The sequence below is a fragment of the Myotis yumanensis genome, unplaced genomic scaffold (assembly GCF_028538775.1).
Source record: "Myotis yumanensis isolate MYYU_CA2020_CCGP unplaced genomic scaffold, mMyoYum1.0.hap1 SCAF_5, whole genome shotgun sequence".
Taxonomy (NCBI): Eukaryota; Metazoa; Chordata; class Mammalia; order Chiroptera; family Vespertilionidae; genus Myotis; species Myotis yumanensis.
In genome coordinates this window covers 82,801,235-82,819,658 of record NW_027223756.1, presented here as the reverse complement: position 1 = coordinate 82,819,658, position 18,424 = coordinate 82,801,235, and the positions used below count along the sequence as shown (strand labels likewise).

Genomic DNA, 18,424 nt, shown 5'->3' with positions numbered 1-18,424 from the left:
TGAACCCAGGTCTGACTCCAAAGTTGTGAAGTGGGGCCTCTGTGATTGAACTTTCACATCGACTCTCTCAGCTCCCTCCCATCCGGGAGGCCTGTTTGTTGGTCCTGGGCCCACCTGCCCTCCCATGACCACACAGGGGAGGCGCCACTGTCTGCACAGGCAGCATGGTGTGGGCGGATCCATTACCTGGACCAGGAGCGTCTTCTTCACATGGTCCTGGATCCCGGAGCCTATGACCTTGACCTCCACGTCCACTTTGCCCATCTCAAGTGGAAGAAGCACAAAAGGCACCACCTTGGTGGAGGTGGGGGGCAGGACCACCACCTGGCGGGACGGGGCTCCTGGCCTTGATGCGCTGCACAGCGGCTCCTTGTGGGGGAACTCCACGCGGACCTGGGGCAGGTGGGCAGTGGCGGGTCCTGATGCATGGGTGGCCCAGGACCCTGGAGTCACACCCCCCGCCTGCCCCCCGCCCAAGAGTCCTGAGTAGGTAACAGCACGGCATAGGGGTTGATAGCAAAGACCCTGTCTGGGTTCAAACCCCTCCTGCCATGTCTGTGCTGGGTGATCTCAGAAAGCCCTTTGACCTCTCTGTGCCTCAGTTTCCTCATCTCTAAAGAACCATAACGGCACCCATCTGCTGGGGTTGTTGAGAGGTTTCAATAAGAAAATATCTTCGCCCGGCTGGTGTGGCTCAGTGGTTGAGCATCAAACTATGAACCAGGAAGTCACGGTTCGATTCCCGGTCAAGGCATATGCCTGGGTTGCGGGCTGGATCCCCAGTGGCAGCCGATCAATGATTCTCTCTCATCATTGATGTTTCTCTCTCGTGCCCTTCCTCTCTGAAATCAACAAAAATATGTTTCAAAAAAAGAAAGGAAATATCTTAGACGTCTTCCAAAAAGGCCACCACTTCGCTGGCCCTTGCGGATAATGACACACTCCCTCCCCTTTTATAAGACACATGGGCCGGTGTTTTGGCAGGAAGGGGGCGGGGGCGGAGGCCTCACCTTGACCTGGCGGCTCAGGAAGTTGTACAGCACGGCTTGGATCTGGACTTGCTCGTTCCGGACCATGGAGAAGGGCAGCTTCAGATCCACAAAGAACGGTTTCCTGACCGTCATCTCGAAAGGCTCCGAGACGCAGAGACCTAGGACCAGGAGATGGCGTTGAGCTCAAGCAGAAGCCGGGGCCCGGGGCTGGACACCCAGCGCTCTCTCGGCATCGGGCCTGCGGGGTCACCTTGTCCGGGCTTGAGGCTGACGGCCACGAGCTGCCACGTGGTCATGGAATCGGGCAGGTTCACCTCGAAGGTGTGGGAGACGCTCCTCCTGTTAGAGGCAGGGCAGGGGCGTCGCTGAGTGAGTGCTGCCTGGACAGAGCCTCTGTCCGGGGGGGGACCATCACTACGGAGGGCTGAGTGGGTCACCCCAGGAGAGGCGTCATCACGAGAGGGTCCTCCTTTTGGGGGAACCACTGGGACCCGCGTTCCCATCCAGGGAGGGTGCTATCATGGGGCCATGCTGAGAACTCAATGGCACCCCTGGGGCCTTGGCCACAATGGACGTCCACTCATGGATGGACGGGCCGCGGACCAGATGTTGCCCTGGGGAGGGGCGTGTTCCTACCGCAGTTCACTTTTTGGCAGCGTAAACGTCCTCCAGAGCCAACTCTCAGGGAACAAAGTCCGCACAGGCTGGTCGTCCAGGAAGAAGTCTTCGAAGTCCTCGTCGTCTTCGTCCGCTGCAGGGAGCAGACGTGGGCTGGGATCGCCTTCGCCTCTCTCCCTGGGTCAGTGGGCCCCGCAGCTCTGAGGCACGGTCCCCCCAGGCAAGGTTCCCGTGGCCCGAATCTCCCCTGGACCCCATGGCGCTCCAGGCCCTTTGGTGGAGGCCCCCTCCCTGTGCCTCCTGCGTGTCCCCCTCACTTGTCCCCAGAAGCAGCTCCTCCTGCAGGGCCTCCTGAGTCAGGGCCGCAGACAGATGGCAGCAGCTCCGGAACGCGGCGACACAGGCCGGCTCAGGGCGGACGTGCCGGGTCCTCTCCTCGCACGACAGCCCCACGGGGTTCTCCCGGAGGCCAGCCTCACAGCACTTGCGCTCCAGCTCTGTGTTGAACTTGTTCACTGCAGGCCAGGTTAAGAGGGACAGGAGGGACTGAGCAGGGTCTGAGGACGCTGGGAGCCAGCCGCCTCAGGGCATGCATGCTTGGCCTTGCTTAGCCTGAACGCCGCGGGCAGGTGCGGGTCCTGGCACTTTGCCTGTATCTTCTCCCTAAAAGCTCACATTGAACCCATATGGGGAGTTCTGATCGGGAAGCTGAGTGACAGAGGGGTCAGTTTCCTGGCCTAGGGCCACACACCTCCCAGTGGCAGGGCTGGGACTAGACTCCAGGCTGCTGCGGCTTCCCCGCCCCTCCCCGCCTCCTCCTTGTGCTTCTTTTTGACAAGATTGGTAATGCCATGTTTATATCTAAAAGATGCCACTTCGGCTCCCAATTTTCATGATGTATTTGTAAAAAGCACAAACCTCGCCGTAATTATCGCAATTTAAAAATCTCGTTGTCCACCTTACAACACGGCCAGAAGATCCATAGTTAAATAGTAGAATGGATCAGTGCCGTAAATAAATAAAACAGCAGTTCATATTACAAACTCTCTCCAGAAGGTGAGCATGATTTTTGATATGGAAATTATATTAGGGTTTCACCTTGATTTTTATTACATTTTACGTATCTTCTTTGCATTTAGTTCCACCAACTCCTAGCATGGCTCAGAGAGACTGAAAAATCTAACGCTCATAGAACACATGCTTCTGACACCAGCCAGAGGTGCCTCCCACCGTCCCTGAACGCCGGGCCCAGAGCCACACGTTACCCATTGGCACTCAGCACCGATTTCTCCGCTTGTCTACATTCCCTCCTCCATCTGACATCTGAAAGCTGGGCTTCCCAGACTCTCTTGCTGCTGGAGTTCTGGATGGAATTAGATTCTGCCTCCCAGAAGCTCTTGTGAAAGAGGCACAGAGAGCGTTTCCCCTGCAGCAGTGTAGCTAAGGAGTGGGCCTCAGTCTGTGTGGTTTTTTAATGGGAAAAATTCCATGTTCCACTATCTCGTGAGAAATATTGTCAGAAGTTTCCGGAGATTTCATGCATTGCAAGAACTGCAGCGGGGTGATCCTGAGTCCCAGTGAGCAGCCAGCCTGCAACTTTCCATTCCTATAGCCCAGTCAAGTAATGTTGAAAGCACCAAATTCCTAGGATTAAATCCCTCCCTGACTGTGTGAAGTACCTAGAATGGGTTCAGTTTGCTGTTTTAAGCCCTGATGAATCCAGTAGGTCAGGGAGCCAAGAGGGCGACATCCAGCTTTAGCTCTGACCTGCGTTCCTCTTGGTCTCCAGGCTCTTCAGGGAGCGGCGGCGGCGGCGGCTGGGAGGGTGGCTCTGGGGGCAGTGCCAGTCTGGAGGCCAGAGGGAAGCATGAGGACAACTGTCAAGATCATTACCAACACCCTTGATGAAGTGTATTGCATGCCCCGTGGGTGATGCCCATCACCTCATTTTATTTCATGGGTACCTCATACTTAAGATCACCACTGAAAAGCTATGCAGTCTTCAACAAGTCACAACCTCTCTGGGAGTTATTTATTTTTTTTAAACTGATTTCAGAGAGGAAGAGAGAGGGAAAGAGAGATAGAAACCATCAATGATAAGAAAGAATCATCGATAGGCCTCCTGCACTTCCCCTACAGGGGACCGAGCCTGCAATCTGGCATGTGCCCTGATGGGGGATCCAACCGTGACCGCCTGGTTCATAGGTCAACGCTCAACCACTGGGCAACACCAGCCGGGCACTGGGGGTTACTTTCGCCAGCTATGTAAAGTGAGTACAATCATTGGAATCATAGAGTTCTATCAATGGAATCGTGCATATAGATTGTAGTAGACAGAAACTCATGATATAACTATAGCTGAAAGAACACACTGCTAGTTGTCCCCAGTATCCATCCTCCTCCTCTCATCTGTAGCAACTAAACCTCCATCTTTATATATCACTCAGAATGAAGAGTACATTTCCCGGTACACGTCCCTTGGGCCTAGGTGGGGCTATGTGACTGAGTTCTGGCCAATGAATGTGAGAGTAGTGTCCTCTCGTCCCCTCTTCCCTTCATCCTCCTGCCTGGAATGAGGTTCTGATGAAGTGCTATCTTGGAAAATGGCAGAACAATAAGCTAGAAGCAGCCTGAGTCCCAGAATGACCTCTGGATGGTGACTGAGTGAGAAATAAACTTCTATCTTATTTGAGCTGCTATTATTTTCTCTCTGATTCATATGGACAAACCTATACCTCAACTAAGACAGAGTGAGTTACTTGTATTATTATCCCCACTTTATGGACAGAGAAACCCAGACTCAGAGAAGAAATGTGACTGGCCCATGGTAAGTGCCAAGATCCTGAATTTTAGCCCGTCTGTTTGATGCCAAACCCCATGTTCTTAACCACTAGACAGCATTGCCTGCCACCCTCCTGCCCACCTCCCACCCCCTGCCTGTACCTGAGCTTGCCAAGGTGTCCATCCCTGTGCTCATCTTCAGGTCCAACCCAGCATCCTTGAACACAGCAAGCCCGTCTTTCCCACTGCCGGCGGTGCAGCCAATGTCGTGTTCCTCCACCACATCCCAGACCTGGGGGGCCAGAGAGGAACCTGGACTTGGAGCCTGTATGACCCTCCAGGGAAGGAGCAATAATGCACTGTCATCGCTGGCTCAAGTAATAATCCTCACACTGTCTGCCACTGATTGAGTTCTTACCACCTGCCAATCTCTAGGCTGTGCCCTAGCTACTTGCGTCCTTGCAACCGCTGATGTTGCATTTTACAGCTGAAGAAGAGGAAACTCCAGCTAGAATGTCAAGGCAACCTTTTGACCCCAAATGCACATGTACTCACCTTCTTCTGTGTGAGCCTGTGTTTGCTGTTCAAGACGTAAACAGCCTTGTCCACAGCCACAAGCCCCACTGTGGCCTCTGCATCACCTGTCACCTTTATGTCCACCTTGCTGTGGGGCTCCAAAGAACTGAAGGAGTCTTCATGATTTAAGCCAACCTTCAGCTGAGCCAGGAAAAAGAGACATGTCATAAGAAAGGGCTTATAGACTGCCAAGGGGCTTCCCCAAGTCCACTTGTTTTTTTAGTTTATTGATTTTCAAAGAGAGAGGAAGAAGGGGAGAGGGAGAAGGAGAGGGAGAGGGAGAGAGAGAGAGAGAGAGAGAGAGAGAGAGGAAACATTGATGTGAGAGCACAACATTGATTGGCTGCCTCCTGCATGCCCCCTACTGGGAATTGAGCCTGTAACCTGGGCTTGTGCCCTTGACCAGGAATTGAACCAACAACCTCCTGGTGCATGGGACAATGCCCAACCAACTGAGCTGCACTGGCCAGGGGCTCAAGTTCACTTTCAGGTTCATATTGCCTACAACTCTGATGGAGCATTAGGGAACTCCACCAGACCAATTCCAGCTCCACGCATTTACTTGAATCATCTCCACTCCCTAGGTTGAGCTTTTAAAGCCACATCTCTTCCTTTTACACTCACTTGCCCCTAGGCTGGGAGTCCTTGAACTTGGACAGACCCTTTCCCGAGCTTTATGATGGTGATGTACAACTTTAAGGAGTTTGGCTCACCGTCCCCATGCATCTGTCTTTCACATCAATCCATATGGAATCGGCTACCAGTTCAGGGTTCTGGCCTGTTCCTCTGGGCAGTAAATAAAAGGCCAGGATGCGGAAGGAGGGCAGCATCTCTGAAGTCACATCAATGATGGCTGACGTGTAGACACTCCTGTGCCTTTTTAATTGATGTTTGGCAGACACAATCTGACCCTTACTCAGGACCTTAAAAACAGGGGAAGCCAAGATAAGAAGGGTAGGGCCAGCCCACAAGAGAGGTCCTCAGTCCCTATGCTTCATTCCTTGGCCTGAGCCTACCCCAGATGGGTCCCACCTTCACACCATGTTCACAGTTCCTCCAACTCAGCTACCCAAGACTGTTCCAGGGAAAGAATTCCTTGGCTCAAGCCCTGGTCCTAGTCCCTCACCAGGATGGTGAAGTGAGTGATCTGATCCTTGGCTGCGGGGTTCAGATGCCTTGTGTGGAGGCTCAGCTGGAGGCTGCTGCCAACCTCAGTTTCAGACGTCTTCACCTCTATGTGCAGGAAGTTCCCTGACCCATCCTGAGTTGAGTAAGGCCAAGCAGTCATCCTGGCTGATGCTTGATCCTCTGGCCGGAGATCCTCATCAGTTACCACCTGGGGAGATTGATGGGCGACTAACTCTCAATCCTTTCCATTTACACAACCCCACCATTTCTGCCCCATCAGATCGGTACCTCGATAGGGAGCTGCTTCAGCTGTGCGTCTGTGTTGATGGTTAGAGTGGCCACCCCACTGGGTGAGGTGTACATTTTGTGGTCTTGGCAGCGAACGAGAACTCTGGAGGCTGGGGACCCGTCAGGATTTGAGACGAAGACCTGAGGAGGAGTGTGGGGTAAGATAAAGGACAGGCCTGGGGGCGGCCTGCTGTGAGAGGTGGGAGCTGTGAATGCCACCTGGTTAGGACTGCCTTGAACAGCTGTGCGAGTTGTGCACTGAGCAAACACCAGGGATACCATTCACACTAGAGTCTTTGTGAATGAATGGCACCCCTAGGGCATTGCTGCGCACATCCATAGGTGGTAGCCCTGGGTATTGGTGTACCTGTGGGGTGAGGGTAGGGTGGACTTGGGGGTGGAGCAGTAGGAGGAGACGTGGAGGGCTTGGGTGGGGGGAACAGAGCAGGACTGGGACTAAAGTAATGCCCATCAGACATCTCAAGGTCACCTCAAATGAATGTATGAGAAAACAGTGTGCTTGCTGTACAAATGTAACCTCAAGATAAACCCTTGTTCCAGCCTGACTGTGACTCCTAAGCTCCCATAGATAAATTATGGAGCCCTCACTGTGCTTTGGGAAGACATGGGTTAAGACTTGAGGAAACCTTGAGATTAATCTGGGGGCATGATGGACCCAACTCTAAGAAAGAGTGGGGGCAGGTGAGTCCAATGTGGATTTTCATTTCTGGGGTGTGGCTGTTTGAGGGTGGGGCTCCTGAGTCCTTAAATGGAGTGAACTCAGACTCTGACCCTAAAATGGAAGGGCATCCCCGGCTTGAAATATTGGGGTGTCCTGGTGAACTTGATGTTGTATGGGCTCCGGGCGATCTTCACCGCTGAGGTCTCGGCCTGCACCATCTCACCCCCTGTAGAGAGAGGGGACCATGAGGTCTGTGGAGGAAATTTAATTTCTTGGGGGAGTGTCAGGGCGGCAGGTATGGGAGGCACATGTTGGAGATGATGACAGGGAAAGACAGTAACACAAGTTCAACTCCTGCCAGCCCTTCTGACGTTTCCCCATTTCTCTGATGAGGAAACGCAGGCAGGAGGCCATCTGGGGTCACGTGGGCAGAATGTCTGGGCTGAGAAGGAACACAGTGTCCTGAACTCAGCCGTGGGCCATGGGCGAGGGCAGCACCTGAGGAGAACACGGTGACGTTGACATAGATCGAGGCCCCAATGAAGTCCTCTTCTGGGCCTTGGAATGCAGCCATCAACGTGTCCTTCTGGAGGGAGACGTGACCCTCGCCGCTAGAGATCTGCTCTCAGGGCAGGAGAGAGGAGAGGAGGTGGTTTTGTGGGGAAGTGAAGGAGGGCTGGGGGGAAAGGAGTCTGGGGAGGGGTCCGAATTGGTTACCTCCACCCTCTGTAGAGAACTTTGAATGGCGATCCGGCGGGAACCCAGCTTCACCCCGAAGATGGCCAGGGCATGTCCGTCCACCGGCTTGTTGAATATATACCTGGGGGATAAGAGACGCTCCACTGGCTCTGAAGCCCCGCACAACCTCCCGTGGCTGCAGAGACGGCCTGTATGATCTCAGAGGGCTGCAACCATGGCCGTGAAACTTGGGGAGGGGCAGAGGCGGCCCCCTGGAAGCTAAGGTTTCATTGCTGACCCACAAAATCCTGGGAGGTGACCAATATGTTACATAGAGTCTTGTTGAGTGATAGATGTGGCTTGTGAAACCTCACGAGATGGTAGAGGTATATTGTACAACCATTTGGAGCCACATAGGAGTCTGGACAACCTATTGGTGTGCCTGTGGGATGAGAAAAATTCCATGTTGGTGGCAGAGGTGGCTGTGCAACATGATAAAGCTTCAGGAATGGTCTGTATAATGTCAAGAAGTGGCAGGCATGGCCCATACAAGCTTAGGTGGACAACATGGCCTATACAACTTCATAGAGCTGTGGAGATGGTCAGTAAACCCCACAGGCAGCAGATATGGCATTTGTAGTCTCATAGTCTGCAGAGGTGATCTGGGTAACCTCACAAGGTGCCTGTGCAACCTTGTGGACCCTCCGAGGTGGTCCACACCATGAGATGTGGGGCGCTCCATTAGGTAGACAAGGTGGCCGGGACAACCCCAGAAGCCTGAAGAGATGGTCTGTACAACCTCACAGGTGGCAGACGTGGTCTGTACAACCTCATGGGACGATGTGGGTGACCCAGAATATCTGATGGGTGTCAGAAAGTGCCTTCATGATGCCCCAAGTGCTATACACTTGACCTAATTCTTACTACCCTTCCGGTACTTTTAAAATATATATATATATTTTATTGATTTTTTACAGAGAGGAAGGGAGAGGGATAGAGAGCTAGAAACATCGATGAGAGAGAAGCACCGATCAGCTGCCTCCTGCACACCTCCCACTGGGGATGTGCCTGCAACCAAGGTACATGCCCTTAACCGGAATAGAACCTGGGACCTTTCAGTCCGTAGGTCGTAGGTCGATGCTCTATCCACTGAGCCAAATCAGTTAGGGCCCCTTCAGTTTCTTGGTGTCCTTGGTCCTCAGGCCAGGCTAAGAGTGAGGGGACTCACCAGGCCTGGATTTCCACACACAGAGATTCATCATTGAGGTAGAAGAAGCTCTTCTTTGGGATCAGCCGGACCTCAAAAGAAGGGAGCACTGGGCGGAGTAAAGGCAATGGACACCCTCAGCAACTCACCGTCCTCGCCCTAATCCCCTCCCTGTCCTGCTCCTTCCCTGGTGACTGTGGCCACCCCCAAGGACTGGAACATGCATCCCTGTTCACCAGCACCCAGTCCAGGCCCTGGCACACAGTAGGTGTGCCACAAGACCTCCTCTGCATCTCCAGCCCTGCTTCTGGCTTGTCCCACCTCGCCCTCCCCGTCCCACGCTGCTCACCATACTCCTTCACGTCAAAGGCTGCTTTGAACTTCAGCTTGGCTGCACTTTGGTAACTGGCTTCAATGGTCCAGGTCCCAAAACTGAGGCACAGAAAGTTAGGAGAGATGGAGACTGAGGAGTCCCTGCCTCCCCCCCCCCCCCCCGCCGGCCCCCGCCCTAGGGCTCCCAGTAGGGCACCTGATGAGCTCTGGGAGGTGGAAGGAGCTCGTGAAGATACCTCTGCTGGCCAGCAGATCCTGGCTGATCACAGTGATCCCTTCCGGGTTCTGCAGGGACAGCGGGTAGGTGGTTCATGCCCCCAGGCCCTCAGCACATGATATAACCCCAGTGCCTGGGACCCACCCACCCTGCCAACAGCAGAGGCCACCTTGATGTCCAGAGTGAATGTCCTGGTCACAGGATCCATCTTGTGGTTCACAGTGAGCACCCGGTACTGAACTGGAGGAGGAGGAAGACGCTGAGTGTTGGGTAGAGTTTGGAGAGGGCTATAGTCATTATAATCTTGGGCAGTGGGGGGACCTAGGCAGGTGGGATACGTTGGGCATTGGGGGAGGCTGGGGGGGAGAGGCAATGTCTGCTCCAGGCCCAGTGCACAGAGGCTGTACCCATGTGCTCAGGGGTGTAGATGGTCTTGTCCGTCTGGATGAAGATGTAGCCAGCATGGGGAGCCACCAGCACAACCTTCTCCATGAACGAGGAGGTGGAGGTGGGTGCCCATGTTGCCCGGATGATGACATGCTGCTGCCCTGGTTGTGGGGGGTATACCAGGCTCTCGGGAATCTGGGGAGAGATGCCCACACTCCTCAGGCCCTGCTGGGGTCTCCATCCCTGGGAACAAAGCCCTGGGCCAGATCTTGGGAGAGCCAACTGAGTGGGGGCCCTCTAGCTCTGCCTTTGGGAGCAAGGTCGCCTCGTGTGGCTGTGCAGTTTGCTCCTGCACCAGGACATGGCCTCCAAGCGGAGATACAATCCAGGCCATGGTCAGTTTTCCAAGTCACCAGCAGAGGGCGCCTTTATAATTAGCACAGAGGCATCATCTAGGCCCGTGGTCAGCAAACTTCAGCTTGCAAGCCACATGCGGCCTTTTGGCCCCTTGAGTGTGGCCCTTCCTAAGCCTTAGAAGTACCCTAATTAAGTTAATAACAATGTACCTACTTATATAGTTTAAGTTTAAAAAACTTGGCTCTCAAGAGAAATTTCAATCGTTGTACTGATGATATTTGGCTCTGTTGACTAATGAGTTTGCGGACCACTCATTATAGGCTAATAATCATGGCCCTTCTGGGAGCCCAGATGAAGGGATTTTGGATTTCTAAATGGACAGAACATAAGAGGAGCACTAAGTAGACCCATGCCCTGCGTCTCTTCCCTCGTGCATCTAGTGGAAATCCCCCCTAGAGCCTGCCACTCTCCGCCCTTGCTGCCGGCCTGGAGCCTCCCTTCGTGGCCACCCATGCTGGCCCGTCTCTTACCGTCAGGGCTGCCTGGCTCATGAAGTGGTTTTCCGGTGAGAGAGTGAGCTGGCTTCTGGCCACCTCCGCCTTCTTCAGGGGGAAGTCCCACACAGTGAGGTTCACCTCCAGGGTCCCGGTAAGGGGCTGCCTGGAGTCCGAGTGAGCCTGCACGTGGATGACCTCAGGGTTGCCGACCCGCAGGACTCGGGGGGTCACCAGGATATACCTGCCGGCAGACAAACACAGGGCCCAGGGGCCTCCAGTGGGGGAGGCAACGGCAGAGACCGACGGGGTCCCCTGCGGGGAGTCATGAAGACCACAGATGTGTAGATAGGTTCCCCTCCACTTCCCAGACTCACAGTGGCTCAGCATGGGTGAGGGGGACCCCTAAGAGGAGGAGAGTCAAGCCCAGGGACCAGGGCACGTCCATGGCAGTGGGACGGTGATGTGGGCCGCCGGCCACAGATGCCTGTCCTCTTGTTTGCCCGGCTCTGGCCTGTTTGCCTTGGCCTGCCCTGGCTGAGTTAATATCTAACGGACATGGGAGGGGATCTCCAGAGACCCAATGGGAGCAGAGCGGCTGCTCCTTCTTCTCAGCCAAGCCTCCCCTGGGGGGCCGGGGACAGTAACGTATCCATTTCCCAATCACAGGTTGGAGCAGCCATAAGGCATTTAGCCGTGTGGCCCCAGGGTCCACCATAATGGAACCTTCTGAGAAATGCATGGCTCAGATCCTTTTGCTCTTTAAATTGAATATATATATATATATATATATTTCTGAGAGGAAGGGAGAGGGAGATAGAAATGTCAATGATGAGAGAGAATCATTGACCACCACCTGTAACCCGGACATATGCCTTGACCGGAATTGAACCCAGAACCTTTCAGTTCTCCGGCCGATGCTCTATCCACTGAGCCAAACCAGCTAGGGCTAAATCTATATTTGTATTGATTTCAGAGAGGAAGGGAGAGGGAGAGAGGCATAGAAACATCAATGATGAGAGAGAATCATTGATATCATTGATGAACTGCTTCCTGTATGCCCCCCACTGGGGATTGAGCCCGAAACCTGGGCATGTGCCCTGACAGGGAATCAAACCCTGACCTCCTGGTTCATAGATTGACACTCAACCACTGAGCCACCACGACTGGGCTAATTTAAAAAAATAGATATTTTAATTGATTTCAGAGAGAGAGGAAGGGAGAGAGAGACAGAGAAATCTCAATGAGAGAAGCCATCCATCTGCTGCCTCCTGTGCACCCCTACCAGGGCATGTGCCCAACCAGAATCAAACCAGTGACCTCCTGGAGCATTGGACCGCCCTCGCTCCACGGAGCCACGCCTTTTGCTCGTGATCTTTCCGCACCCAGTATTGATGTTCTTGGTGAACGGAGGCGCAGAGATGAGTCGGACGACAGGATACGGAGAAGCAGAGGGTTACCGCTCGCTCAGGCGAATAGCCAAGATCCTCTGATCCCTCATAGCTTTTATTGGGGGTGAGCACAGCAAATAACAATGGAGTACAGCAAGTGACAATGATTAACAATGGGGTACAGCAAGTGACAATGATTAACAATGGGGTACAGCAAGTGACAATGATTAATAAACATGCTTTAAGAAATCACCAAAGCTAAGTTATACATGACACTATTAATTTCCTATATTATATAAAGATTCTTTCCACCTGCAGCAGTGCACCCTCCCCTGAACTTTCTATGCCCTCATGGACTACTCATCACGTCAAGGAAAGTTCTGCCTCGGAACAATAAGTCTCGCATGCAAGACTTTGTTCTGACGCGGCCTGCTTGCAGGCTCACGCCTTCTCCCGGCAGAGCGTCCTCTTCTAGTTAACTTCTTTCCACTTTACCGCTACATTTTCCCCCTTTTTTGTTTTGCTTCAGGTTCATGACAGAAAAAATAGCTCTGCGTTGATTGTTCACTGCTGCGGCTTTACGCGATCTTCTGCAGACTAAATATAGAACAAAGCAAAGTATTAATACTAGCAATAACAACCCTGAGGAGGTTTCCATTAATGCTTGAATATGTGGAATAGGATTCATATTCTGTATCTCATTTATAAGACCTTGTAAAATGTGCTGTCCGGTTACCTCCTCTAATTTCTTTTGAAATGTTGTGTGAATATGATCTTGAAGATCAATAATTTCTTGTGTTAAATTGCCATGATTCAATAAGTGTTTCTTAACGTTATCCCAAGGAAAAGCTGTCTCATTGTAAGGCACAAGGGTGATACACAGGCCAGTATGGTTCCAATCACATTTTAACTGTAATCGCCTTTGCAGGCTTACAATTTGGTCCCCTAATAAAGCTACTGTTTGTTCAAGATCGGCTATTTGTTCATTACTTTTGCTATCAATTTTCCGTTGAGAACTCCATAACTGTTCTGAATCTTTATGCCATTCCTGAACAAAAGCTGCAATGCCACCCCAGCTGTTGCTGCAGTCGCTGTCACAGCAATCAATCCTAGAATTGCAGCAATTAGTATGCCAATAAACCTTTTTGATCTCTTCAATATTCCTTCCGCAATAGATACAAGCTCTCTCTACTGTGATGAAAAGGTACAGAGTTATTTACACAGGTTAACACAGTACAATTAAAACAAGATATTTCTCCAGCAGTTTGATTCCATTGGACTGGACCCTTTTTCATCTGGTTTCAAAGGCCCACGATCTTTAAAAAGTCCAGGCATCCAATTAGAGTCATTAGTTACAGGGCCTCCCATGGGCAGTCACAAGACGTTCCCCTTCCTGGCATCGGCGCTTCACCTGTCCCCATGTCGGTGGAGAAATGTTTCGGGTGCGAGGCAACTGCGTGCGAATTGTTTGTCCTCCCTGGATGGTTAGCTGTGCAAACCGGTCTTCTAGTCCCGCCTCGTCACGCTTCCTCTTGCTCACCATGTCTTAGCTTGATTCTTTTATCAGGAATCTAGAACTTCTTAGTTCCTGTGGAAACATAAGCATAGCCTCGACCCCACCTTAAAACGGTAGTCGGGCACCATTGATTAGTAGTGACATCTTGATACATAATAGGTTGTTCTACCGGGACCTCCTGTTTATGTCCCCAATGCATTTCGGCAGCTGACACTGCATCTGTATTCAAATTTAAAAAATTTAAAGTAAATAGAGCTCTTAATAATCTTCGTCGGGGAGTCTGGCTTGATACCAGCTCTTCTCCCCCTTTTTGTTTTTGCAGCATTTCCTTAAGGGTGCGATTCTGTCGTTCAATAATTGCTTGACCTGTACTGTTTCCAGGAATTCCTGTAATATGTTTAATATCAAATTGTTGAAAAAATTGTTGACACTTACCTGATAAATATGCTGAGCCATTGTCAGGTTTAATGGCTCGGGGCTTGCCCATTACAGCAAAGGCTTTAATGCTGGATTTGGAATTCCAGGTTGTAAAGGTTCTATAGGTTTAATAATCTCATTAATCCTTCTTAAATCAGTTAACATTCTCCATTTATCTGTTTTTTTCTTTATAACAAAGACAAGGGAATTCCATGGACTAGAGCTGGCTTCTATATGCCCTAGTTGTATTTATTCTTTGATAATAATTTGGAGCACTTCCAACTTTTCTCTTGTTAGGGGCCACTGCTCTACCCAAACCGGTTCAGTTGTTTTCCATTTTAAAGGCAGGGCGAAGCGCTTTGAAGTGGCCCCCTCTATAAATTTTGGTCCTGAACACTGGTGCCAGTGACGCCAGCACCAGCTTGACAAATCATTTGTCTATGACCTTTCTGTAAAGAAGGTATAGTAATTGTAGCCTTCTACTGTTGTAAAAGATCCTTTCCCCACAAAGATAGTGCAATGGAGGCAACATATGGCTGTATTTTGCCGTTTTGTCCTTCAGGCCCCTGACATTCAAGTACATTAGAGCTTTGTAAAATTTCAGTGAGGTTTACAACCTGTAAAAGATGCATTCACCTTGTGTACCGGCCAAGATTGAGGCCAGTGCAAAGTAGAAACTATAGTTATATCAGCCCTAGAATCCACTAGGTTGATAATTTTTATTCCTTCCGGGAATAAATTGTAAAAATTGAGGTCTTTGGCCTCCTAAAATTGTATGTTAAAAAACCTTTTTTCCTGTGCTACTAAATCTTCTAGTTTGCTTAACTGGTGCTGTATGCCCTATTTGTTTATAGGGAAGTAATAATAACTGTGCCATTTTTTCTCCAGCCTTTATATTTATAATACTAAAAGCAGACATCATAACTTATATTTCTCCTTCATAATTTGCATTAATAACTCCGGGAGCATGTTTAGCTTTCCCTTGTGGGACTTTTGCCTTCAGACCATTTTTTTTTTTTTCATATGTCCCACTTTCCCACATCCATAGCATTTAGCAGGATGGGAATTGCAGTTTTTAATGCATCAGCAAGAAGAGTAGTATTATTATTAATTATTTATATAAGATTTAAATAAGATTATTATTATTATTATATTAATATTATTTATATAACTTTAGAAAATGATTGGACTGGGATGCTAGCCTCCTCTATTTTTGATCAAGCCTTTAAGCAACAAGTTCTAATTTGTGCAATAACAGCATTCTTTAACAGTACCTGTTGCTGTAAGCTACTATGTGTTCCAGTTCCTGTTAACTGGTCAAAATTACATCTAGGTGGGTTTTCTTGGGCGTTAATCATCGCCACTCTCCTGGCTTCTTCCCACCACCAGGATTTAAATTTCAGATATTGCCCTGGGGCTAATACTGCCTTAGCTATAGCATTCCAAGTATAAGGAATTAATTTATAATCTGTATAAATTAATTTTATATTAATTAATATATAAAAATTAATAACATATATAATTATATATAATATTATAATTAATAATACATATAACTCTTGAGGGTATTGAGCATTAGCAGCTCTTTGTGTCCTCAGGAGGTGGGTGGAGGCTCAGCTGCTAACTCCAGATTAATGGCTAGTGCCGCTTTACTTTCACTTTTCTGCGGCGGTGCAGCCAACTCCTGAGGGCTTTTATTCTCTTTCTTTTCCTTACTACTGTAAGTAATAATTCTTTTAAACTCCCTAAAAGTTCCTTCAACTCTGTTTCCCTTCTCGCCACTCTTCTTTTCCTTAACTTAGGGTGAGGGCATCGACCATCTTCCGAACCAGCAGAAGATGAATCATCCAGCTCTGAATCGCTGGCTGAGGTTATTCTTTCATAACCCCCTACTTCATTTTTAACCCTAGCTTTCTGTCTTTTACTTGACTCCCTCGGTTCAGTGACCTCTAACGGGAGCGGCTCGGGTAGTAGTGATTTCCCAGGAGGGAGAGGCTCAGGATTTAAACATTCAGCTCCTGGAGCAGCACTTTGTGACTTCATGGGAATTTCTTCACAATCTTCAGAATCAGACTGAAAAGGCTGTAAAGCTAACGTTACTAAATTAAAAACAGCCCATACATCAGCCTCTATAGCATTTCCCTGTTGGTGAGCCCTTCTTAATGACCTTCCAATTTGTTTCCACAATTTAAGATTTAACTGCTGTTTTCCTTTTGGGTTAAACCAATAACAGTGCTGCTGAATTGCTTCAAACAATTTTTTAAAAGCCTCATTCTCCACTTTTACCCCTGAACTCTTTAACAATGATCTCAAGACATCTATATATTGACTCTGCATCGACGGGCTAGTCCCCATACTCTGCTTCTATTGCCGAAAGTTCCGCGTACTCGGCGCTGGCATCTCCCTTTCGGTCCCACGCCCCTTAGACTCACCCCTGGTCCCTGTTCGGGCGCCAGATATTGATGTTCTTGGTGAACGGAGACGCAGAGATGAGTCGGACGACAGGATACGGAGAAGCAGAGGGCTACCGCTCGCTCAGGCGAATAGCAAAGATCCTCTGATCCCTCATGGCTTTTATTGGGGGTGAGCACAGCAAATAACAATGGAGTACAGCAAGTGACAATGATTAACAATGGGGTACAGCAAGTGACAATGATTAACAATGGGGTACAGCAAGTGACAATGATTAACAAACATGCTTTATGAAATCATCAGAGCTAAGTTATACATGACACTATTAATTTCCTATATTATATAAAGATTCTTTCCACCTGCAGCAGTGCACCCTCCCCTGAACTTTCTATGCCCTCATGGACTACTCATCACGTCAAGGAAAGTTCTGCCTCGGAACAATAAGTCTCGCGTGCAAGACTTTGTTCTGACGCGGCCTGCTTGCAGGCTCACGCCTTCTCCCGGCAGAGCGTCCTCTTCTAGTTAACTTCTTTCCGCTTTACCGCTACACCCAGCATCTTTCTCCTTCTTTGCAGGAGACAGTTATGCTCGGTAAACTGTGACCATTGTCCTTTGTCCCTAAATCATGCCAAGCTCTTCTGGGCTCCTTTTCCAAAGGCGAATTATACATATTAAACCGGGGACAAAACACATCATGCTTGAAGCATCTCTGGAAGAAAGCTTTCTCTGTTCGGAAATAATTCTCTCTGGCTGTTTAAAGAGCCCATTAAGGATGAAGGGCCGCTTTGTGGTGTCTGCCTCGCAGAAGCAGGCGGGGTCGCAGACAAGGTTGTCTGGTTTTTCCTTCTTCTGGGAACTCAGGGCTGCTAGCTTGGGGAGGGGGGTCTTGCCTCTTGGAGGGCCCCAGATCTCCCCAAACAACGATGATATACATTTATCCAACAAAGATTCATTCAGTATCTACCAGGAGCCCAGCCCTACTTAGCATGCTGGGGACACGGCAGTGACCACAACAGACAGAATCTCTCTTGGGCCGCAGGTGTGCCTTCTTCTTAAATCCCCTCGCCTTCCGTGCATTAGATTCAACGTGTGCTGACTTTCCAGACCATCCTCGCAGAGCACCGGAACCCCACGTATGTCTGAAACAAGGGGGGCAGGTAGCATCTAGCTATTGATTCCTCGGGAATTTACTGAGCACTTACTATGTGCCAGACGCTGTTTTACGTGCTCTGTGTACATTCACATAAGTCTCACAGCCGTGCTGAAGTAAGAATTAGCACCCATTGTACAGATGAGGAAACCGAGGCCCCAGCAGGGTGAGCCACGTGCGCTGTGGCACACAGATGAGCTAAGAGGACTGGCAAGGCACTTACATCCGTGGAAAACAATCTCTTAGGAAGCAAGGAATCAACAGAATCAAATTAAGGCCTGGGTTGGTGAAGCAGGTGACATCTAACTTAGGAGGTCCTAGAACTTTGGTGTTCATCTGGGGTGGCCCAGGCTCTAGGGAATCTCCATCGGTTCTGGCCAGCTCTCCCTTGGCTTCGATGAGCCCTCTCCTTCCCCTCTTTGTCCCGCACCAGGTGTCCATGCCCCCCATCCCGTCCCCACCCTGTCCCGGAGCCTCCCAGGTCCAGGACAGGGTGTTGTCCAAAGGCAAGTGGTGCAGAGGTGCTAGCCTCAGTCCCTCCCACTTTCTCTCCTGGCTGGGCTCCCTCGGGCAGTTCCAGTGGCTCTGTCTTCTGAGTGGGAATCCTTGCCAGGTGGTCACATCTGAGCCTTTTTTGAAGCATGCTCAGGCCTGTGGCTCCCTTGAGCTTCTGTTTGACTTGGGGGTGGTCCCAGGAAGGGAAAAAGTGCCCTTGCTGGCTCAGGTAGGAGGTGTAAGGAGCTCTCAGCCGATGAACAACAGAGGAGACAGCAAACACTGAAAGCAAACAGGGTGGGGGT

At 50.3% G+C, this 18,424-nt stretch overlaps 1 protein-coding gene across 1 annotated transcript in view; it reads right to left on the bottom strand.

Annotated features, from left to right (window-relative positions):
- Positions 1–11,186, bottom strand: part of LOC139011452 (complement C3-like) — a 29,601-nt gene extending 18,415 nt beyond the window's left edge. The window contains exons 1-21 of the mRNA XM_070416990.1: positions 11,116–11,186; positions 10,775–10,982; positions 9,908–10,082; positions 9,670–9,740; positions 9,480–9,568; positions 9,300–9,382; positions 8,972–9,059; positions 7,783–7,885; positions 7,564–7,684; positions 7,176–7,291; positions 6,384–6,524; positions 6,094–6,303; positions 5,681–5,890; positions 4,947–5,108; positions 4,554–4,683; positions 3,378–3,458; positions 1,928–2,125; positions 1,629–1,743; positions 1,243–1,331; positions 1,011–1,150; positions 187–393 (exon numbers count right to left, since the gene is read on the bottom strand). Coding sequence (XP_070273091.1) covers positions 187–393; positions 1,011–1,150; positions 1,243–1,331; positions 1,629–1,743; positions 1,928–2,125; positions 3,378–3,458; positions 4,554–4,683; positions 4,947–5,108; positions 5,681–5,890; positions 6,094–6,303; positions 6,384–6,524; positions 7,176–7,291; positions 7,564–7,684; positions 7,783–7,885; positions 8,972–9,059; positions 9,300–9,382; positions 9,480–9,568; positions 9,670–9,740; positions 9,908–10,082; positions 10,775–10,982; positions 11,116–11,186 — 2,808 coding nt within the window. The remainder of the gene's footprint in view (positions 1–186; positions 394–1,010; positions 1,151–1,242; positions 1,332–1,628; positions 1,744–1,927; positions 2,126–3,377; positions 3,459–4,553; positions 4,684–4,946; positions 5,109–5,680; positions 5,891–6,093; positions 6,304–6,383; positions 6,525–7,175; positions 7,292–7,563; positions 7,685–7,782; positions 7,886–8,971; positions 9,060–9,299; positions 9,383–9,479; positions 9,569–9,669; positions 9,741–9,907; positions 10,083–10,774; positions 10,983–11,115) is intronic.
- Between the last annotated feature and the right edge of the window lie 7,238 nt (positions 11,187–18,424).